Source organism: Podarcis cretensis (genome assembly GCF_951804945.1).
Source record: "Podarcis cretensis genome assembly, chromosome: 3".
Taxonomy (NCBI): Eukaryota; Metazoa; Chordata; class Lepidosauria; order Squamata; family Lacertidae; genus Podarcis; species Podarcis cretensis.
The window spans coordinates 57,043,339-57,068,254 of NC_137172.1; the positions used below are offsets into that span (position 1 = coordinate 57,043,339).

Sequence of the window (24,916 nt, forward strand, 5' to 3'; positions counted from 1 at the left end):
TGGCAAGTTTTAGAGCACAATCCTACATGTTTACTCAGAAGTAAATACAAGTATGCCCTATGGAACTGACTCCTTAGTGAATTAGTTTAGTATTGTCAATCAATCCTAAAGAAGCTTACTCAGTAAGTCCTAATGAGCTGAATGGGATTACTGCCAAAGAAGGGTATAGAGGACTGCAGTCTCAGTCTGGCAATCATTCTAGTGCAAGATATAAATTTTCTAGTGTCTTTAGAAACTGGACACTTATAATTCAGTCTGACTGCCAACTGCTAGCCTACCCCTTAATTAGTATGATAACAAAACACCTGTCATTATCATTCTAATGGGCACATCTAGTATCTCGGAAACACATTTTTCTGTAACAAAAGATGAAAATAAATAAACCATTCTTACCACTATTTACTGTTTCCTGGTCAATCATGCCTCCTTCTGCAAAGCCATCTAAATCATCCAATTTAACTTTTTCCCAAGGTATATATGAAACTCCAACATCTGCATCCCAAAATTGTTTGTATTCAGTTTTCACACCTTTGTTTAAGGCCCATGCAATCTGAAAATAGAATACAATTCAATAGTTATGGAAATAAATCACAACAAACATTTCTACCAGGCTTTTGATCTCCTTTCAAACATACTAACCAACAGTCCTATTACATTGTTCATAAGATGGAAGAACTCGCTATGCAAAACTTTCAATATATCCAAATTAAAATGAATTCTTATACTTTCTACAATTTCTTTATCAAGCTATTTAGCACAGACCAAATTCTTTGAGCCTTTCGTCCTCTACAATTATTGTGTTGTACTTGCCTGAAATTCTTCCCTTATATCAATCCCCCCCAAATGATGCTCTAATGCAGATACTGTTACCACCAGCCATAAAGTTATATTAATTGGTGTTTTAAAACTGTGTTCCTGTTGATTTCCCATTTTGAAATATTCCACTTGTAATTCTAATCACTGTCTTGACAAGAAAATTATTCTACAGAGTATCAAGAAATTCCTATTTTTTCTCAGTAACTATAGGTATTACCAACCATGAAATTTTATATTCTTCACTGTTTATGAAAGCAAACAATTACTATAATTAATCTTGAAGATGAATAATATGAAGATGTACCTTAATAATTTTAGATCCAATCTTGTAGGATCCAGAGCTTAGTTTCTGAAGAGCACGATAGGCATCTTGTCTATGAACCATACAGACATATGCACAGCCCCTGGGAGGAATCATCTATAAGCAAGAGTCAAGTAATAGTAAAGTGTAAACTAAGGGATAGCACTCAGGAATAGCCATCATGGTGGGGCGGTGCTATCCTCTCAACTCTGGTGTTGCTGCCACTTACTAAAAATGTGCAGAGCTGTGCATCAGTCAAAGTCTCTGGTACTCCAATCCTGTGCTCACAAGGCTCTGACCTTACCACTGCCCTGCCCCAGTACACAGCAGTGACACCAAGTGTCAAGAAGGTGACTCCACAACACTGTTTCAGCTGTGATCTAGTCTCCACCACTACCACATACACACACTATATGTCAGTTTCCCCTCCTTCAGCACCCACCATGCCATTCTGGAGGGTCAACCTGACTTTCAGGAGTGACGTTTCAAGAACTACAATGAGCTGCAGATGCAATGGAGAGGCAGGCAAACCTGCCTTGTTGAGTAAGCAGAACTCCACTTAAATTCCTCTAGAACTAGTTAGGAAGTACAGCTACCTCTATGTAAAAAGGTAATGGTAAAGGGACCCCTGACAATTAAGTCCAGTTGTGAACGACTCTGGGGTTGCGGCGCTCATCTCGCTTTAAAGGCTGAGGGAGCCAGCGTTTGTCAGCTTCCACAGAGAGTTTTTCCAGGTCATGTGGCAGCATGACTAAGCCGCTTCTGGCGAAACCAGAGCAGCACATGGAAATGCCATTTACCTTCCCGCCAGAGCGGTACCTATTTACTTACTTGCACTGTGTGCTTTCAAATTGCTAGGTTAGCAGAAGCTGGGACCAAACAACGGGAGCTCACCCTGTCGCGGGGATTCGAACTGCCAACCTTTCAATCGGCAAGCCCAAGCAGCACAATGGTTTAACCCACAATGCCACCCACATCCCTTACCTCTATGTACTAACCCTTATTTTCTACTAACGAGTACACAACTGTTCAAACAAGGTTATATTATTTTTAAAAAGACATATGGTGATTATTTCACTTACATTTATAGATTCTATTTGTCCAAATTCTTCAAATAAATTGGTTAAATCTTGCTGGGTGGCTTTCTTGTCCACCTGACCAACCCAAAGTGTAGTACTGCAGACTGTAAAGACAAATATTGCATAAATCAATTAAGAGTTTGTTGCGTATGTTCACTTAAGCTGGAACCTTTAGGCTTTTGCCACAGACAAGCTAAAGCAAGTTGGGGCCTTGCACAGGGCATGCAATGCATCAAACCAATAAATACAATTGTTTAATTTAAGCAGAGAATTCTACTCTTAACTAACCCCTACCATAAAGCATGTAAAATCTCATGCCAAAACTAATATGTACCGTAAACACATTGCAGGAAAGTGAATTAGGAAACGTTAGGAAAAAATGTCCCAAGAAATCAGTCTCAACCCTCTGCTTCTTTTGAAAGAATGACTAATAACAAATTAAATATTATTTTATTATTAGAAATGTTAAACTGCAAGCAGATGACTTACCACTTAGTGTTTTTGACCGTATAGGAGGCAACCCTTTTTTCTGTCGTTCTTTTTCCCTCTCTCTAGCTCTTCTTTCACTTGAGTAGGACCTGGAGGACTTCCTCTTCCTTTCCCTTGATCTAGAGCGCGAACGCTTTCTATGTTTACGCTTTCTAGAGCCAGATCGTGATCTGGACCTTCTTTTTCTTGGAGACCTGTAAAATAATTGGTTCAATGCTGCTAAAAGAACACTCATAAGAAAAGCACAAAACTCATTTTGGTTTTTGAACTTTGGGACAAAAAAAACTACTATATTAAGAAAATTACAAAATTACCTTGAGCGGGATCTTGAACGTGTTCTTGATCTTGAAGGAACTACAGGTTTCTTTTCCTCTTGCTCAAATACCTCTTGTTCTACAACTTCTTGACCTTCATCTATGTCCATGTCCTGAATAGAGAAGAAAGAGGGGCTCACACCAAAGTACAGGAAAACATGCTCACAATAATTTTGCAAAAGCAATCTATATGCACAAATAGCTTGCATATGAAGGTCTTATTCCTCATTGCAGTTCTATACGCAGAAAAGAGTGATGTGGGAAAATCCTCACATGCAGAATCTGAGGGTATATGTGTTATTCTCTTGTGGTGCACATATTCATGAAATTATCACTAGATAGCAACCATCTGTTCAATGAATGGGGAAGAATTCTTAGGCCCAGTATCATATCTATAGCATACTGCTGCCCAGGAAGACCCTAACAAAGGCTAGTGCATTTATCCTTTATTTTACAAAATTTACATTACTGATCTTGTAAAACTGTAACCACAGAGATCACACTTCATAGATGTAAACAGAAACAGCATATTTCACCTGTTGTTGAACATCCATTGAATTGTCAAGATTTGTTTCTACTTCTAAAAACTGCTGGTGGCTGCTGTCTTGTGAAGGTGATGCTGAATGCTCAGAACCAAAATTCCCTTCTTGTGTTTCCTCAGGACTTGCCTGCAAAAAGAAATTATGCAAGGTTAATATTTCCATCTGTTTTACCTGAAACTGTACTGGCTTTGCAGAAGGAGGCATGCTGTACATATGTAGCAGCCCAATTTGGCATAAAACTGTATCATTATTAGAATATTTGTTGGTTTGTTTGTTTTTGCCTAATTATGTGAAAAAACCAAGAGAAGAGCCGTTGCAATTCTAGTGAGGAATCAAAACATTAATATTATGAACTGCGAAAAATATTGTAAGATGAACTTAGAATGCATAGTTCTGCATTTTAAGGAACTGCTGTATCAAAAATTACATTTATTGTTTATTTATTAAATTTCTATATTGCCCTTCATCCGAGGATCACAGGGTGGTTTACAATATATATATATCGGTTACACAAGAGAAGTTAACAAATTTTCTGCTTTTTGAGACTAAAATTATGACTCCATCAAATGCCACTCAGAGCATAGATTCATAAATCCAGATGGATATGTTAGATGTGTGTTAGATGTCAATGCTTGGTGACATCTAGTGGCAAATCTACTCAGGTTTTCTCCTGAAAAATGGAGGAAAAAAAATTCTCCTGAAAAATGAAACCAGTACTGAAGAATACCAATATTAAACTAATTCTCAACATTACAACTCTGTTCAGCAATATACGACTTTTAATTCATCCACCTCAAAGTTTGCCAACACCTTTTCACTATGCGAACCCTGTATTTCATTTGATGACAATTTATAACTAGACCGTTCTGAGAGAGGTTAGTTTTACCCTACTGATGATGTATTGTTGCGATCATAATCCTGCTCAGTACAAGAGGAACAGCAGGTTCAGACCTTTGGTGTATGTGATTGGCTGAGGAGCCAATGGGGTAAAGCCATGATCTGTCGGATTATAACTGAACGCCTCTAAGTCAGAATCCCCCCCAACGTATTTATAACTATTATCTAATTCCCACTTTAGCGGTGTTTCTGCTATCAGAATATTTTTATTGAAACAATCCATTTTCTTTCAAATCTATTCCTAGTCTGTCAATTCAGATACTCTTTGTACAAGTCCTTTGCAAAACTATGTAAATCTACAAAGTAGGGCTGCTATGCTCCAAATTCACAGTTATGAAGGGATGTTAACTACTAGTATTATTTCGGGGTTATGACACTAGGAAAAAAGGCCTAAATTATGCAAGCCTTTCTTCATAACCTTCTGCCACCCCACTTGAATAGTTTGAACCTTGAAGAAGAAGAAGAAGAAGAAGAGGAGGAGGAGGAGGAGGAGTTTGGATTTGATATCCCGCTTTATCACTACCCGAAGGAGTCTCAAAGCGGCTAACATTCTCCTTTCCCTTCTTCCCCCACAACAAACACTCTGTGAGGTGAGTGGGGCTGAGAGACTTCAGAGAAGTGTGACTGGCCCAAGGTAACCCAGCAGCTGCATGTGGAGGAGCAGAGACGCGAACCTGGTTCCCCAGATTATGAGACTACCGCTCTTAACCACTACACCACACTGGCTCTCCAGTTTGGACTTGAAAGCTGCTTAAAGAGAATGTCATTGGGATATTGCTACATACTCCAGTTTGCGTTTAAGCCACTTTCACCAAACCCTCATCCCCAAGCACTTTTTGATCTCAGGGAAGTGCTTCTTGGTGGCAACTGATCAGAAGAAATCACTTCAAAACAAACATACACACACAGTTGCATGTGTGCCTCTTTGTACTGCTGCCTTCACTGTGTGAAAAACATTAAAAGTAAGTTATAATGCTTTTCTGCTTTTATGATAAAGAACATTAAAGTAAAACTCACTTTTGCTAACTAGAAACATAGTAATAATACTAAAAAGATGACCACCTATTGTCCAAAAAACAAAATATTATACCTTTGGAGGTTGCTGCTCCAGAAGCTGCTGGCGGAGATGTTCTAGGTTTTGTTGCTGTAACTGTTCAGCTAGTTGGTGAAAAAGTGAGTTGTTCACAGATTCAGATACAAGAGGCCTAAAACACACAATTAGAACAGTCAACCGACCTCTTACTACGTAGTAATAATCTTATAGATTGCTTTAATACAAAAACAAGTTCGGTAATAGGGCTGTGCGATAAATCGCCATATCGTGGTAAGTGTTTCAACAAGGCAATATACTGGTGAACTAAAGGTGGAGACTTGACAGCTTCCCAGGGGGTAGCTCAGTTGAACCTATACTTTACAGATACTTTGCAGATTATTTGCAGGCACCTGGTCTCCTGCTTTGTTTGCTCTCTCATGCCTCACTCTAACCTGTAAGAAATGATGATAAGCCCTCACACAAACCAGCATACTCTTTCAGCTTCATGGTATCTTTCCACTTAGAGCTCAACTAATTATTTAGAGTCTGCTAACAATCCAGGAGGAGACCCCCCCCCCAGCTAGACAATCAAATATCCTGGGAAAAGTAAAAAAGGTAACCAAAAAACTGGAAAGCACTTCTTTCTTCCCTCACACTCACACCCACCAGTGAAAAAAAAGAGGAGGAAGAGTTTTATTATCATTTTCTGGTTGGATTTTGATTGTTGGTTCCCCCTAAATAGCTTTCCTCCATATTAAAAAGGAAGGGTTTTTAAAAATTTAAATGAGACTATCTTTTTGCTTGCCCTCCCTCCCTCCCTTTGACAAAAAGGAAGAGATTGGTGGGATGTGGGCTTCTGTGAGGGGCCTTCTGTGTGGTGGTGGTGGAGGGGAGTAGATTAACTGGCTGCCTTATGCTGAAATGGGAGGTTGGGTAGTATGTGAGAATGATGGGGAGGGTGTTTTTTGGTAAGCAGTGTAGGCAAATGCGTACATACTCACAAGCAAGCCCCACTGAATTCAATGAGGCTTACCCCCAGGAAAGTAGAAGTAAGTTTAGTTGAACTCAGTGGGGCTTACACATGCACAGATTCCACTTAGACCTCTGAGTGGGGAATCAGATGCAACTTGACTAGTAAATCACCTAAACTACTCTTAAATTAGTTTAAAATATATTAAATATATTATATGGAGGTTTATTTAATATTTTTGTGAAATCTACTACTTCCTTACATTTTAAGGCCCTCCACTGCCGCAGGGAGCCTCATCAAGGCCCATAGCTGCTACAAGGAAGCGCAGCACGCCCTCTGCAGCTGCGAGGAGATACAGTGGGACCCTCTGACCACAGGCAGGCACAGCAAGGCACTCAACCACAGATATATATCACAATATTGTGATATTTAGCTGGTGATATATCATGATGTTGAAAATCAGGTATCACCCAGCCCTATTCAGTAATACAACTGAATTTTGCACTAATTTGCAATCTGTTGCTATAGACTTGAGGTTACAATAATAGCTTTGACCCAAAGATGCTGTTGCAGGCCTTCGTGAATTCTTGCTCTTGTTACAACTCCGAGGGCCAAATCTTATGCTAGTTTAGAAGGCTCCCCAGGAAGCAGCTTTTGGCAGCACAAAGGGCTCCAGTAGGAAGGGGGAAGCAAGAAAGTATTTATCAAAGTAACTCGTACCACTCCTTTCTCGTTCAAAAGAAACTGCTCAAGGAAGTTTGCAACATACTCACTGATACAATATGACAGAGTAAAACAGAGAAGAACACAACCCATGGAAGTTAGTATCCAAGCCAATGTTCTATGTACGTTTAGATTAATGAAGCATGGGACTTTGAAAATATGTTTTAAGAACAGAGTACAAGATTGTAACATCTGCTTTGGCAAATTGTTTTTTGTAAAAGACCAGCAACTTTGAAACAAGCAACATTCAGCGTAATAGGAACAATATCAAAAGCAGCGAACTCTGCAACTAAAAGGCTTCAATGAAAATTAAACTCATTTGAGAAGTTTCCATTGAGATTTAAATCCAATGAAAATCTGAAGTAAAGAAAAGTCTTATTAATTTGCTGGGACAAACATAGCAATAGATGTTATAATAAGTAATGCAACTAATTGTTTTGCCTTTGCCCACCTAACAAAGTTTGAAAAAAAGGAATCTAAATAGGTACACCCAAAGGTACTTCAATATAAAATAGGTACATTTATATAAAGTGGTTTAGAAGTGCTCTTAATTAAATACTGCTTTTAGATTATCACTTATGAGCTTAATAGGCCAATACAGAAATGAGCATTCTGTCTACACATGCAGCCCCTCCGCTTTGCAAGCAAGCAAGCAAACCAACCAACCAACCAACCAACCAGGAAGTCTACTTTTCACACTATTTCCACTTGATATATTAAACGAAGTGAAGTCTTACATTTGGGAAGTTGGAGTTTCTTTTTTAGGTTCTTCATTAATGTCAGCTTCTTCACCAAAATCGCTAAACCTATCCATCAGCTTCTAGGAGAAAACAAACAATGCATTAGAAATGCACTATATCCACAAACTATTCAAGATGGCATGTTAAAAGGAAGTCACACTAGCTTTACTTGTTTATTTTTGGCCTGTTGGAAATGTACATTTTCATATGTCTGTATGTATTTTACTTACTTGGCATATGAAAATGGTAATACAGATAAGCCATAAATAGCATGAGACTAATGAATACAACTTAGTTATTTGTATGGTTACATCTTATGCCTGGGTTAAATGTGATGTTTGATATGCTAGAAAAAACCAGCACACCTCAAACAAATGCAGCCAGTGCCCCATTTAAATTGGGTTACCTATACATATGTATGGGGAACGCAGGTGGCGCTGTGGGTTAAAGCCTCAGCGCCTAGGACTTGCCGATCGAAAGGTCGGCGGTTCGAATCCCTGCGGCGGGGTGCGCTCCCGCTGCTCGGTCCCAGCGCCTGCCAACCTAGCAGTTCGAAAGCACCTCCGGGTGCAAGTAGATAAATAGGGACCGCTTACCAGCGGGAAGGTAAATGGCGTTTCCGTGTGCGGCTCTGGCTCTGGCTCTGGCCAGAGCACCGATGTCACGCTGGCCACGTGACCCGGAAGTGTCTCCGGACAGCGCTGGCCCCTGGCCTCTTAAGTGAGATGGGCGCACAACCCCAGAGTCTGTCAAGACTGGCCCGTATGGGCAGGGGTACCTTTACCTTTACCTATACCTATGTATAAAACTAGTGGTATATTTAAATTGGGTTACCTTACTGAATCAGGGATCTATGTCCCAGGTTTATGCTGGTGTACTGACACATAAGCAACCACCAACCAATTTAAAGCTGGTGCCAGCAGTACAGAATTATGTACAGGTAAGCTGCTTCATATGGCTAGGTCAAGGTTTAGACCAGTCAGCATAAAATAGCCTACTGCAGTCGTAAGTAAGCTCATGGGATTGCAAAGAAAGAAACAAACTCAACTGTCTGTTACCTTTAAAAAGTAGAAGATCTGATGAAAAACTAGTTCAGTGATCCAGCATCCAGGTCTGTACATGCAATTCCCAACACTGGGTCAATAACTGCATATTAAAGCACCAGACATGGTGTGAATATGGATCATCTGATTGCAGGTATGGGGAACTGCATCCAGATACCCCCACCATCCCCGTATCAGGAAGGGGCTTGGATTCAGGCTCATCTCTCTTTCAATCTATGTGACATTTTGACCCTTTGATTTGTTCAACATATTTCTAGATCAGGGCCAATATCGTTGAAAGAAGATGAAAGATTCAGCATATCACTCCTAAAAAATTTTAAGAAGCTGACATATTTTAATAAAAATTTTCTATTAACATCTTAAGATTTAGAAGATATTAAAAATCTATTTTAAAAACAAAGCAAAAGGGAAACAAGGAAACAAAATCCATGGAAATATATTCTTCAAATTCTAGCAACCTTTCTCAAACTTGGTAGATCAACTTCTACCTTGTTAAAAGAGACACTCTGTTCTAGTGGGTTAAGTGTATTGGCAGCGGCGGCAGCGGCTGTAAGTTGTGCAGTGAGGGCTTGTAACTGAACGACGAGACCCGCATCCAGGGCTTGAAGTAATGACGGCTGTGGTTTCTGCTGTTGCATTTGCAGTGTCTGTATTAGTTGTTGAAGCTGGAATGAGGGGAAGAAGAGAGAAATGACATTTTTGCTAGTGTTATGTACACATTTATAAAATAAACATATAATTTGACAATTTTCAGAAAACAGGAACTGCTTCCAGAGAAATGCTGAAAGGAAAAAGATGGATATCAGGGCTCTGCACCCAGTCTGGCCAAATCCCAAGAGCTGATTTAGGCCGGTGTGTATCCTGTCCAGATCAGGCTGAAGCGGTTACAAATCACTACAGGCAGGATAAGATTGCCTCAATCAATTTGTACAGATTTGTGTCGATGCGTAGCTCAAAACTCTCAAAAGTCAAAAAGTGTGTCTCTAAAATGCTGCAATTATTAATTACAACACCATAGAATGGCGGTGAAAGGGGAAACAGGGGAGCTGAACTATGCTTAATGAGAGCTGTAGGGTATGCCTAGTATGCTATTACCCCACCCAACACTCTTCAATTACTTTATGTGTCTGTGAAAGTTTTAAATGCACAACTCTTTTGTAGCTTCTGTTTCTTAAGAAGTGTTTGGTGGGATTGGGTGGCATTCATTCAGTTTGTGTTTATTTTCTATCCTTTTACAATCAATGCCAGTTCCATCATTAAAACAAAAAGAAAATTTCGTTATCTGTCTTTTTTTATTTTAGTCTCTTCTCATAGCGAAGAATTATCACCATCATTAATAATTACAATTTATTATCAGCCAGCCAGCCTATCATTGTGGACATGGTCTACTTAACTTAGCATTACCATTATTATCAATGTAGGGCAAACATAGGAGCATGAAAATTGACATAATTGAGCACTCACTGTTTTTTATTGAAAATTTATTTGCTTTTTTTTAAAAAATGTAAACTTTAAAGATGACTAACATGAAAACCCCTGGAGATAGCCATATAACATTTTACAGAGTTAAACTCCTCTATACGGCCTATCAAGTCTCCATATTTCATATTCCTATGTAAAAAAGGAAAAGTTACAACTGTTCTTGTTTTGCAATGCAAAGGGATTTCTAGAGGTTTCCCTGAAATCCCGGGTCCAGTTGGACCAGGTCCAAACCATATTTACAAATCATAAAACACAAGTCAAATCAGGGAGGGATATCTCATGCATTACTCTTTTGGAAACATACGGACATACAAGGGACATACATATTATGCTGGCATTCAGTATCACATCCAATACCAGCATTTGACAAATCAAGAATAAATTAAAGTGGGGGGGGGGAGAAGTACTCTTGGACCTTTCATGGACAATTTAAACTAAACATATACGTAAGGAGGTTAATTACCCAATTCTGTGATTTTGTTTTAAAGCCGAACACACTTTACCTGTTGGCCTTGTGGACTCTGCAAGATCTGTGCTACAGCAGTAAGAGTATCTGTATTAGTTATCTGAGACACCCAAGGATCAGGTAAACTTTGGACCACATTGGCTGGTGTAGCAGGTGTCACAGGCGTTCCTGAAATCAAGGGGAAAGGCAGGAAGCATGTAATAAAAAGTATGTAAAGAGAATGAATGGGGAAGGGAAGGGAGAAGACATACAAGAGCCAGGTTGTTGTTTTTTTAGCCTAGGCTGTGAACATATATATGTAAAGAGAATAGCTGCATATTGCGAAAATACAAATCAACCAAAATTTTCTCTCTCTCCAAACAGAGCTTCAGCAAACCATGTGAAAGCCAGGCCTCCCCAACAATTGACTTATTCTGATTTTCAAGTTTTAACACATTTCCAGTTTTATTTTACTGGGTTTCCTGAGAAGACTGTGACTAAGCAGTATACAAACTGTTAAATTAAAAATAAAATAAAAATTAATGGAGCTACCTAGGATGACAACTTGTACTTGACCCATATGATAATCCTACAGGCAAGGACTACGAGCAGCACAAAGTAACACTATTCCTTCGACAATGCACACAAAAGTATACCAGTTGAAAACCATCAGACAGAAAGGGCATCTCATCATTATCAACCAGTCAAATTTGAAGCAAAGAGAACTTAGTTGGCACCATCATTTCATACCCCTATATGAAAGCCTTGGATATGTTTACACACATCCCTCTCTAAACACCAACCAGGCAAGCAAGAGTAATTACCAGACTTCAAGATCAAATTTCAGGCAGCAAAGAACAAAAAACATATGGCCTGAGGAGGTATGGAATGGCGAGAATCCCAAGGGTCAGAACATTTGGCCCCTAGACCGGAGGTTCTCCACCCTTACATTAACTGAGATATAATTTGATTCAAATCCTTTTAAGAAGAGCTATTGTATGAGGTCCTTACTAAATAAACTTCTTTTCCTTATCAACTAACTACAATTTATTATAGTAGTACCTGAAAGAACAAGATACAGTACTAGGATTAAAATATCAAAACACTGGACAAAATAATCCCTGTATATGAAGTTCATCATTCCTACAGACATAAAACAGGCAAGTGTCATATATCAGCCTTTGCAAAATTAAAACCATGACGAAGTATTAATGGAGAAACAGTTTTTCACAATGGAGAACATTCATAACATTTTTGTTACCTGGTGTATTGTTACTCATAGTAGCAGTTGTCCCAGGCAAGACAGGGGTCACGACTGGAGGAGGAATTCCCGCTGCCATATCCAATAGAGGCTGGATAATTTCACTTTTGAACACATTATTCTTCTGCCACAAATTTAGCACTCTCACAATTTTACTCTAAAAGGAAGCATGGGTAACACAACATTTTATATTAGAATTTACATCATACACACTCCCTACTGTTCCAAACTAAGTGTGGAATAGATGGCTGGATTTGGATGATTCTCCAGAATATGGTTTGGAAGAAATGTGTTGAGGGCTTGTGTGCTCCCAGTTTCCCTCTTGAATGTCAATTCCCTCTACCATTTCTAGGTTGCTTTATCACATGCATGCCAAACCTGCTTCAAATCATGGTGTTATGGTCTATAACTCCCATCATGCCTGTCCATTAGCAATGCTATCTGGAGCTGATAGCATCTGCAGACCAACAACATCTGGGTGCACCATGCTGGTTACCCTTAGCCTGGAAGTTGTGACTCATCTACTTTGCATGTCAAGGCAAATTACAGTTACAGCAACTTGGAAATAAATGAAGGAACCAGTATGCAAGAGGCGGCGGTGGCAGCAAATAAGTCTATGCCATGCTTCTGATCTTCCAAACTGTTTCAGGAAATTGTTCAAAAGAAACCCACAATGTTATCGGATATAAAGAAGGATTTTTTAAAAAATCAGTTGCCCCTTAACCTGAAGCTCCCTCCTGCATGTTCCCTCCCATGCTGTTCCAAAGGGTCCACAAACTCTAAAGCAAATGGGAGATGGAAGGGGGGTTTTTGTGTGGCAAAAATCACCTCTTCCCCATTTTGATCCAGCCTCAACTGGATCAAAGCGCAAGCAGAAGGACACCATTAGATACAACCCCTATCGTATATGAAAGATGAAACATGAGACTGATGTGCTTCACATTATGCTTATAGCTAGGCTGACTTGAATGAAATTGGGGAAATGAAACAAAAAATCCTAAATTCTGTTTTTAATATAAATAGTTGTGCCATTAAGCTGCATGATAAAGAGATGAATGCATTATTCCACTGACATAAGCCTATGCTTGATCAAAGCCCTCTGTCAGTGGAGGGACTCCACTGGATACAACCCTATGTGGATAACACCATTGGATTCTTTTTGCTTGCTAATATTTTTAGGGTTGTTGAGAAGATATACTGAGAAGGCTTTTTTCTGGCAGATGAAGGCAACAGCCACTATGCTGTTATTCCTTAATTAACAGTTCCTCTCTCATATAATCTTAGAGTTGGAAGGGACCTAAGAGTCATCTAGTCCAACCCGCTGCAAAGCAGGAATCTCAGCTAAAGTATCTATTACAGATGACCAACCAAACTCCGATTTAAAACCTCCAAGGAATGACTTATTTGAAAAATAAGTCATGAGCAACATGCCATCATCATCATCATCATCAGCATTATTATTATGCAACTGAAGCACTTTGAATAAACAAAAGCGTTATATAAGAATAATATCTATGATATAATAACAATGTAAGGGTGTAGAGAACAGTGATAATCCTGTACTTAAAATACATAAAAATCACTATACTTCTTTCCCACTTTCCACAAATAGTAGTACAAAATTTCCAGTCACTATTTTAAAAATCTTATCGATGATTGCTACACCTTTCTCCCAAATTCTTTCTGGAAATGTTTGCCTATTTTCCCAGAGACATTGTCAAGAAATACATTATCACCCACAGTACTAAAATGAAATTTAGCTATGCTGAACTTTAATTACTGGACTGTCTGGGAGGAAGGGGAATAGAGATGATCACCATACCTTGTCATCCCCAGGGCAACGGTATAAATTCTGGAAAGTGCTAATTATGTTATTGCTAAACCTAGGAGCGAACACATCCTTTTCTTGTCCAAACTGATGTCGAGACTGTCGAACAATAGAGTCAATGACATATAAGCCAGGCACCTTGTATTCTGGTTTACACTATGAAGGAATATAGAAAGAAAACAGCCATTTTATATGTGAATCTGCAAGTAGTAGAAACAATAATAGCAAATTAAAACAACTGACCTAATTTCAATACTGTTTCAACAGTTGAATGTACCTGGGTAACTGCAAAAATAATGACAGGCAGGATGTGGTGGGGATTCTTCTTTCTCTTTAGCTCTCTCTCTTTTTTTTTATAAAAAAGTTCTATTCCTATTGGTTTACATAGGAACATAGGAGGTTGCCTTATAATGAGTGAGACTATTGGTTCATCTAGCTCAGTATTGTTTACACTCACTGGTAGAAGCTCTTCAAGGTTTCAGGCAGGGTCCTCTCCCAGTCCTACCTGGACATGCTAGGGATTGAACCTTGCACCTTCTGCATGCAAAACAGATGCTCTATTACTGAGTTCTGGCCCTTCTCCTATGAAGGGTTCAAGCTTTCAAACTATCTGCAGAATGAAGGGACTTTGAGTTACCTTATTCATTCATTCATTCATTCATTCATTCATTCATTTCTATACTGCTCTTCATCCGATGATCACAGGGTAGTTTGCAATATAAAACCACAAAAATGCACAACCCAGTAGCAAATTAAACCAGTAACTACCCCCACCCCAACAGTTTAAAAGTCCATAGATTGTTTAATTAGCCAAAGGCCTGGGAGAAGAGGAATGTTTTTGCCTGGCACCTCAAGATATGTAATGGAGGCATCAGGCAAGCCTTTCAGGGGAAAGCATCCCACAAGTGGAGAGCCACAGCAGAAAAAGCCAGTTTTTGTGTTGCCACTCTCCAGACCTCTCACGGAAGATGCACTGAAAAAGGGCCTAAGATGATGATTGCAGGGTCCAGGTCAGTTTACATGGGGAGAAGTGGTCCTTGAGGCATTCCTAAGCCATTTAAAGCTTTATAGGTCAACACCAGAACATCCCACTTTGAAATCTACCTCTGATATCAATGCGGTAAGTAGATCTATACCCATGGAGGTTTCTGTGCATGTAACTGTGGTTTCCAGGTCAGACATATACCAGCAGCAGCAGCCGCCGCCCGCTAGCAGAAAAGCATCTCTATCCCATCCTAACTCTGCTAAGCCAGGAGACCTGGACGTCAGAAGCACCTCCTAATCTTTAAAATTAAAGTATCTTAAGCTACAGCAACTTATTCTTCCAATAGCAGCCTAAGAATAAAAAGCAGTGGGGTCCTTTTTTATTCCTTACTTGTTGTATAAATGACTATACTTTGGGTGCATGGCACAACATTGCGCACAACACAGAAAACAATGCTTCCATGCAACAGCTTCAGCTACTGAGAAAGTTTTACACTATTTTTCTTGGATGTTTTGCTATCAAAATGATGTGAAATGAACAGTACATATGAAAGTTAAAGTAATTCATATTTAGCTCTCAACATGCAACAAACACCTATCATAACATGAAAAAGGAAAGGAAGCATAATAGTAGTTATCGTGCAAATAAAGATTTTTAGCCTGATTTCTATGCACATACTCTGAAGTAATTATTGACGTCAGTGCCTCTTATGCATATATGTATTTTTATTTGTCTTTAACAATCTATCAATTGATTTGATCAAGATACTAAAATATTACTAATATGATTTTATTTGGTAACTTACTTTTTGTATGAATTTTTCAACACTTTGTACAACATGCTTGTAGAACTAAAAGAAAAGAAGATATTTTTTCATTGGTTTAAATATATATATAATTCACTCCCCCCTTCTTGTTTAGTGATTTCCTTATACATTTTCTGGGTTCAATCTAATCAAGCACACAATGACCACATGTTGAAGACTCCCACAGGACTCAATATATCCCAATCCTTTCCCCATTGAGAACATGCAATCAGCTCAAGATGGGTAGGGGAATGGCAGGGAATGTGGGAATGTTTCTAATCCTCCATTCAGACCTTTCTACGGGCAGCATGCAAATTACTTGTGATCCTATTCCTTGCAATGTCCCCTAAGACTACTTAAATGCACACCCACATACATATTGGAGGGGGTAAGGTGAAGAACAAGAGTAGGATGAAAATCATGGCTCTAAGGAGGCCTGTGGAATTCTCCACCTGCTGATATTGCACTTGCACTCATCTGGGTTGAACATTAAGTATCTACTTGTTTTCCCCATAAATAAAGGATACCTACCAATACCTTTTGCTCAACATTTTAAGCTACCCTGAATAAACTGATTGCTGGTTGCTAGTAAGGCAAAACCCCTATTTTCTCCCATGGCTTCAAAATCCCCAGAACTTTTACAGCTCAAGTAATCATTATTTGACACTGATCTTTTAAATTAAATTTATTATTTTTTTAAAAAAAGATCAGGAAATTATAAACATTGCAGTGCACTAACAAAGACCACTACCAGTTAAGAGACATACGTAAGCAGTAAAACCAGTTTCCTACCTTTATAGCCTTGATTGCTGCCTTAGTAATCTGTGTCATTTTAGCCTTTGAAATAGGAGGTTTGTAGTCATTCAGCGAGTAGAGCTGAAAGAAAGAAAAAAGATTGCTGTAAATGGTGCCTGCAAACAATTTCCATGTTAACAGCACAATACCAACAGATGGTTCTCCAAAGGAACCTGGGAAAGGAAGCTAACCTTTTTTAAAAAAAATAATATTTATTCAGATTTTCAAAGATACAAAAAAATAAAAAAATGAAAACATACAAAAACCAAAAAAGTAACAACAAAATAGGGAAAAAAGAAGCTAACCTAAGGAGAAACTCAGCATAGGAAAGTAAACAAGTATTGGCTTTGGACATGGGAAACTTAGGTTCAACACCCTGCAAAGCTATGAAGCTTACTGAGAGTTCTACTTTTGCCATAAGGGTGAATAGAATCATTCACTGTTTTGGAGCAAATAAAAAGGCACAATCAGAAAAAAAGCATTAGAGGAGAAACTAAACCTGTCTTCTCCTTCAATGACCCTGGTGTCTGAAGAAGGTACAGATCCCACCCCCCACCAATCAATGCTGCCAAGTGTATCCTGTCTCCCTTCTTTCATAAATCACCGGAGCTTATCACTTTTGTGGAAGAACTTTAAGCAGACATAACTGAATTCCACAATTTGCCCACCTCTATGTGTCTGAGACTGCAGTCCATTTAATTGCCCCATAGAATTTTATGGGAGCCACTGACAACTAAGAATGCCCCTAGATAAATAAATCTCTCTTTCTAGATTATGGAGAAACCCTGAATTAACTTTTAATATATATATTTTATATATATAGACAATATTTGGGCCAATATGCAAAAAGCTGTTCCATTTAATTATACTGATAAAATTTATATCCTATTCTTCATCAACAAATGGTTTCAGTGTGGATCACAATAATAGAAATATATTATTTCATAACTTTTGCTGATCCAATCACCAATTTAAGGTGTTTAAAAAAGCAAAATGGACACATTACATTTTACATTGATGAGCAGACATCCACTCACACAATAAGACTTCCTTTCCTTCCACCTACAGCCCCCTGCACCCCTCTGGATGTGCTCTGGAGGGTCCCCCAACCCTCTGCAGATTTGGGGGGCACAGGGTGGAGTGGAAGTGGGAGTCCCATTTCCCAAGTGGAAGCACATTCTGCAGGCACCTTTGGATGCAATATTCCTAAATCTCATGGAAGCACTAAGATTCCTAGGTAGAACGGATTTTCCTGGGCCAGGAGACTTTTGCAACTATTGCAAGAAGCACAGGACTGAGTGAGGGAGAAACTTTTGGAATAACACCTGGACATCAGCTCTGCGCAAGGCATGACAGATAGCAGCAACAACCGGTAAAGATAGACATACAGTGAGGGGGGGGGGAGTATTTGATCCCCTGCTAAATTTGCCCGTTTGCCCTCTGACGAAGAAATAACCAGTCCATAATTTTAATGGTATGTTTATTGTAGCTGTGAGAGACAGACTAGCAACAGGAAAACCCCCAGAAACCCAGAAGACAAAAGTCAGAGATTGATATGCATTATAATGAGTGAAATAAGTATTTGATCCCTTTGCAAAAGATGACTTAGTAGTTGGTGGTAAAACCCTTGTTGGCAATTATAGAGGTCAGACGTTTCTTGTAGGTGGCCGCCAGGTTTGCACACATCTCAGGAGGTATTTTGTCCCACTCCTCTTTGCAGATCCTCTCCAAGTCAGTAAGATTTTGAGGCTGATGTGTAGCTACTCAAACCTTCAGCTCCCTCCACAGATATTCGATGGGATTAAGGTCTGGAGACTGGCTAAGCCACTCCAGGACCTTCTTGTGCTTCTTCTTGAGCCACTTTGTTGCCTTGGCCGTGTGTTTTGGGTCATTGTCATGCTGGAATACCCATCCTTGACTCATTTTCAATGCCCTGGCTGAGGGAAGAAGGTGCTCACCCAAGATTTGATTATACATGGTCCTGTCCATTGTCCCCTCGATGAGGTGAAGGTGTCCTGTCCCCTTAGCTGAAAAACACCCCCAAAGCATAATATGCCCCCTCCATGTTTGACAGTGGGGATGGTGTTCTTGGGGTCGTAGGCAGCATTCCTCCTCCTCCAAACACGGCGAGTTGAGTTGATGCCAAAGAGCTTGATTTTGGTCTCATCTGAGCACACTTTCACCCAGTTTTCCTCTGGGTCATTCAGATGTGCATTGGCAAACTGCAGACACGCCTGTACATGTGCTGTCTTGAGCTAAGAGACCTTGCGGGCTCTGCAAGATCTCAGTCCTTCATGGTGTAGTGTGTTACCGTTTTCATGGCGACTATGGTCCCAGCTGCCCTGAGATCATTGACAAGTTCCCCTCGTGTAGTTCTGGGCTGCTTCATCACTGTTCTCCTGATCATTACAACTCCACGAGATGAGGTCTTGCATGGAGCCCCAGACCGAGGGAGGTTGACAGTTATTTTGTGTTTCTTCCATTTGTGAATTACTGCACAAACTATTGTCACCTTCTCACCAAGCTGCTTGGCAATACTCTTGTAGCCCAGTCCGGCCTTGTGCAGGTCTACAATCTTGTCCCTGACATCCTTGGACAGCTCTTTGGTCTTGGTCATGGTGGCTACTTTGGAATCTGCTGGATTGATTGCTTCTGTTGACAGGTGTCTTTTGTACAGGTACTGTAATGAGCTGGGATTACAGGTAAGACCTCTCCCTTACAGCAGGTGCTTCTAATCTCAGCTCGTTACATACAGTGAAGATACCAGGTAGCCTGACATCTGGCTGGTTGATAGGGGATCAAATACTTATTTCACTCATTATAATGCACATCAATCTCTGACTTTTGTCTTCTGGGTTTCTGGGGGTTTTCCTGTTGCTAGTCTGTCTCTCATAGCTACAATAAACAAACCATTAAAATTATGGACTGGTCATTTCTTCGTCAGAGGGCAAATTTAGCAGGGGATCAAATACTTTCCCCCCTCACTGTAATATTTTACAAGGACAGGAAGAAACAACATGGGCAGAACAAATGTTACACACAGGAGGAACAAGGATACAGTAGGAGATCTTCACTTGTAGACTTATAAATCATTGAATGTGTCAATATGAATAGAAGTTATAAATATTGCAGCTGTTGCATAAGGGATTACTATTATGACTGGAATATAATTGAAAGCAATAAGATTTTGGAATGTAGAAATAAAGTAAATCATCAAACCATCAATTCTAGAACATGGGGAGCCACCTAAATTATGTAATTTGGTATTTGAATGATTGATATAGGGAATTGTATTGTAATTCGGCATTGATATAATGAGGCTATTGAAAACTAACAAAACTAATTGAAAACTAATAAAAATTATTTAAAAAGAACAGATTTGTGAGAAATCTGGAAACACTTTATTTGTTTGTTTGTTTCATACACAGACAAACAAACAGTAATCGTTCGCACCAACAAAAATACATGTAATATCCCTGAAATAAAAACAGAGAAAAAGAAAAGAATAATATTAATACCTCGTATGAGTTCCCTCCTCCAATACTCATCATCCCTTAAACTTTAAATTCTTAGTTACATTGCATCTTATACGTCTCATCTTTAATGTTCTGAATATATTAGTTTTTCCTAGGTCTACTTTACAAACTTTAGTCTAAACATACCAACATGATTTCCTTTGAACAGTGTTTACTCATATACAGTGGTGCCTTGCAGGACGAAAAGAATCCGTTCCGCGAGTCTCTTCGTCTTGCGGTTTTTTCGTCTTGTGAAGCAAGCCCATTAGCGGCTTAGCGGCTTAGCGCTATTAGAGGCTTAGGGGCTTAGCGGATCAGCTGATAAGCGGCTTAGCGGATCAGCTGATAAGTGGCTTAGCGGATCAGCTGATAAGCGGCTTAGCGGATTAGCTGTTAAGCGGCTTAGCGGATCAGCTGATAAGTGGCCTAGCGGCTTAGAAAAAGGGGGGGAAGGAAAAAAAAAACCCCAGGAACTCGCAAGACATTTTCATCTTGCGAAGCAAGCCCATAGGAAATTCGTTTTGCGAAGCACCTCCAAAACGGAAAACCCTTTTGTCTAGCGGGTTTTCCGTTTTGCGAGGCATTCGTCTTGCGGGGCACCACTGTACTCTTCAAAACACTGCCATTCTACCCTTAGTTTCTGGTTTGTCTGATACCTTATGGCTGCTGTTAATTTTGCCATTTCTATAAATTCAGATAAATTAAAAATCTAGTCTTTCTTTGTGGGAATAGAATTTCCTTTTCAATTCTTTGCAAGTAAGAGCCTGGCTGCTGCTGTTGCATATAAAAATATTCTTTTCTTCTCTTGTGGGATCTCCCTCCCAATTAGACCTAATAGATATGCCTCTGGCTTTTTAACTATAGAAATTTTGAGCATCTTTTTTAATTCCTCATGGATACATCCCCAGTATTTTTTAACTTTCTCGCAGCCCCACCAAACGTGCATCTGGAAACACTTTTATTAGTAGTAGCAGCAGCAGTAGTAGTTAGTTTTTTGTTATGACAAAAAAATGGTTGTTCTCCCATCTATACATAGAGCAATTATCATGCTACTCAGATTGTTCTTCACACCTATGGGCTTAGTCCTAGAGTTCCAGATAAGCATTGTCTATGATACCTTCAATTTTAAAACTCCACTACAGGCAACTCCCCATTTGCGTGCATTCAAGTCGCGTGTGAGCGCTGACAAACATACAGTTTTCTGTGCCAAAAGGGGGTGGGACGGAACAGAACAGAAGGGACCTGGCGCACAGCAGCCAGGAATGGACCTACTGCATAAGTGGGCATTCCCCTGTCTAACAATAACCATAGTGTTCTGAGTTATACAGCATTTGTCTCAAGTCATAAATCTACTTATGACAATATTTTTATGGAAGTTTTTGTAATTATTATAATTATTGCTATCTTTTCAAAACAGAGCTCCAAAACCGGAAAGTTATTTCCCTACTAGCCAGATACTATCAGCTGTATTTGTAGCATAAAAATATAGCAGGATAATTGATACAGAACTGGATGAGTGGAATGCTTGAGGAAAAAAACATTCCAGATCCTTGAATCTCCTAGAAGCCTGTAACTATAACTTTTGGAAAATCTGTGTCTATAGGTACTTTTGTACTAAACTTTTTATCTGATATTGACATAACCCACTCACTCATTTATTCCTGATAACATAGACAATGTAATAGTTTGGGACAATAATTCTCCCAAACTACTGCATTTCCTTGCAGTTATTCTCTCAAACTACTGCATTACTGCATTTATTACTAGGTGTCACGCTAAGTTTTGAAAGTGCTGTAAGATTTTTTTGGAGCTCTTGTCCTAATTCAAATCACAACTTGTCACAATTGTAAAACACGCTTTTCACAGCATTTCTAAGCACATAGCTTAGAATTGTGCTTTGTGACATGTCTCATAATATGTAGTATTATGAGCTTCTGAGAAGGGGAAAATTGAGAAGGATTTCCTCTCTTAAATTCTGCACCTAATCTAAGATTTCAAGGGAAAAGGCAAAAACAAAAAATTAAGCAACGTTGACAAATCATCTGTAAATTTGCCTTCTCTTCACATGGGACAGTAGCTACAATAGCGTTAAAGAAGAAAGGGATGTGCAGCCGTACCAATAGTGGCTAGTGGGAATATATATTTTTACCTCCTGGAACAGAAGCAGCAATTACAACAAACTTATTTGTTTACACCTTGAAGCATTCTAAACTTATAATCATCTAGAGAGTAATTCATCTTATTGATTTATTAAATTTATATCCCATCCTTCCTCCCAAAGGAACCCAGGGTAGTAAACCCAGCCAGATGGGTGGGGTATAAATAATAAAATTATCATCATCATCATTATCACTTTAAAAACAATTCCAATAAAGATGCAGGCTGCGAAAAGCTCACAACACAAAAGGCCGGTTGAAAGAAGAAGGTCTCAGTAGGAACCAAAAGGACAACAGAGACTGTGCCTGTCCAAGTCATGATTTTTTATTTTATTTTTTAAATCAATTATCACTGGAAGACAACAGCTTCCAAGGTAACTACATCCCTACTGACTTCCAACTCCCATTCAGCATGAACAGGGCTCACTGGCAGAAGGTGACATTAACTATGCACTGTTCTGCTAACTTTCAATACCAAACGAATTACTGTGGTATCACACAGCAGAATGGGAGAAAGCTCCAAGCCAGCAATCAAACTGTAGTTGGTGTGGTGTGTGTGTAACATGTCTGTTGAAGAACAAAAAGGAGCAAAATATTCTGAGACTACTATGACTGTGTGACAGTTTAACTTCAACTTGTTAACATTCTGATTGGCTACATAACTGTTGTAGATCAGCCTCAGTTGGGCCAAGCATCTGTAAGTTAGCCCACTACCGCCTTTTAATTATTCCATTCTGCATAAAGATCTGTGTAACAGTCAAAAATCTAATCATACCTGACCAACTCACACTTGACATAATTAGACAGGTCTTATAATAAATGCCTCATCCCCACCTAATTCTGCCACAAATGGCTCAGACATAATAACAAAATTCCACCCAAGAAATAGCAAAGAATGAATAGCCAGTTACTAAAAAGGACAAAAAAATGAAGGTCACTTATCTTACATCTGTTTTATTGTTCATTAATGGCTCAAAAGTGTCTGGAGTGCCCAAAGGTGGGAGAACTATTGCCAATGGTCAGAATATGCAGAATCCTAGGTTGCAGTAGAATTCAATGAATTCAGTATGACTTACTTATGGGTAGGTAGGTATTGGATTACACTGTTAAATATTACCAATGGAGTACTGAGGAAACAAGTTGTGAAAAGGCATGCTTACTGGAAGACTAAGCAGCATAACTGCTTATTGCTGCTCCTGTTCCCCTGAAGGTCACAACCTCATCTCCAAACTCTTAAGTAAAATAGTGCTTTCTCAAGTATGCATATATCCAACTGAGTTCTGCTTTGCTTTTTCAATTCACTGTTCTTTTTTATGCACAGAGACAAAGCAGAGTCCACAAATAATAACCTGCAATGCAGCTGCAGATGGCATTGAACAGAAAAGTATTTGGGGTACATGTGAACTAACTAAGAGTCATGTAATGTGAGTGATAGAAAAATTGTCCCCACATCTCCTTACAAATCTTATAAGGCTGCCACTTGCATGTATTTGCTGACAGATGCCAAACTTATACACACATACATTTGTTAAATGATGTTGTTTGTATGTGACAATTTCACAATGTGAAACATGAAGTTTTCCACTGGACTTCATCGACCATCTGAAATATGTAGCACAAAGTTACACAAGCAACATGCTACATACAAATTGAAAGGCTGAATAAATGCCCTCAAGCTGTTGTGATAATGGACTTAAAAATCCAGCAGTTTATCTAAATACACAAATGGCAGGTCATTGATGTCCAGACAGTTTCCTAGAATGCTTAAAGGTACTGCTCCTCTGCTAAAGTTCAATAAGAAATTAGTATCAGGTTATAATATCAGACAAAATGCTGGAGAATCTACATCAATGAAGAAAAAGGTTTTCCAGCTTCTAAAAATGTACAATTTAAAATGTTTATATTATTTGCTTCCAAATAATGTTGTTTCCAAATCACTGTGAAATTTCTGAACTCTTAAGACCTATCTCAAATATTATTTTCATGTATTATGCAATTAACAGACTACTCTAACAATACCTTTTGACTGCACACTAAAAGAACCTGGGATATCAAAAACACAGAGTAGGTAACAATTTATCCACAAAATAAAAGGGAATGCAGTATTAAACTGAGGGTGGTTGCTCCAGTGTCTTTCCTTTTCCATTTTCTTTTCTGTCTTTTTGAGAGGTGGAAGGTATTTTGCGTTGTTTTAACAATAATTCCAAGAACTGGAATTCCAGAGGCTCCAAAAACAACTTAAGTCATTTGTCTGTCAGGTGCCTTTAAAATGAGAGTCACCTCAGAGGCCTCTGCACAGGTTTCCAGACTGACCCCTCACTTCCTGATGCCAGTGTCACTATCAGATTGTGAGCAGAATGCAAAAAAACTCACACTGCCTTCCTGAATTTATGAATACTCTTAAAGTACACTCTAAGCTTTCCCTGCTGGTCACTGAAATATAATTTCTGGCAATCATATTTGAGAACTCCTGAGCTAAAACTACATGCATGCCTGCTCAGAAGTCCATTGAATGCAATAGTTCCAAGAAAAAGTGAATAAAAGTACAAACATAAGACTGCAATCCTATACATAGTTACTTGGGAGTAAATATCATTGAACTCATTGGTGCTTGCTTCTGAGAAGATTTGTATAGGACTGCATTGATAGCCATTAATAGTACATGTGAAGAAATAT

At 39.0% G+C, this 24,916-nt stretch overlaps 1 protein-coding gene across 4 annotated transcripts in view; it reads right to left on the reverse strand.

Annotated features, from left to right (window-relative positions):
* Positions 1-24,916, reverse strand: part of SCAF8 (SR-related CTD associated factor 8) — a 73,897-nt gene that overhangs the window by 46,949 nt on the left and 2,032 nt on the right. For 3 of the 4 annotated variants that reach the window (XR_013837555.1, XM_079971501.1, XM_079971500.1), the window contains exons 2-15: positions 16,567-16,650; positions 15,775-15,819; positions 13,979-14,140; positions 12,157-12,313; positions 10,954-11,084; positions 9,457-9,633; positions 7,902-7,984; positions 5,529-5,643; positions 3,536-3,667; positions 3,000-3,112; positions 2,686-2,879; positions 2,200-2,300; positions 1,121-1,234; positions 394-550 (exon numbers count right to left, since the gene is read on the reverse strand). Coding sequence is in view for 3 of the 4 variants with exons in the window: in XM_079971501.1 (XP_079827627.1) it covers positions 394-550; positions 1,121-1,234; positions 2,200-2,300; positions 2,686-2,879; positions 3,000-3,112; positions 3,536-3,667; positions 5,529-5,643; positions 7,902-7,984; positions 9,457-9,633; positions 10,954-11,084; positions 12,157-12,313; positions 13,979-14,140; positions 15,775-15,819; positions 16,567-16,650 (1,765 nt within the window). In the remaining variant the exon portion in view is untranslated. The remainder of the gene's footprint in view (positions 1-393; positions 551-1,120; positions 1,235-2,199; positions 2,301-2,685; positions 2,880-2,999; positions 3,113-3,535; positions 3,668-5,528; positions 5,644-7,901; positions 7,985-9,456; positions 9,634-10,953; positions 11,085-12,156; positions 12,314-13,978; positions 14,141-15,774; positions 15,820-16,566; positions 16,651-24,916) is intronic. The other variant, XM_079971502.1, reaches the window with a different exon arrangement.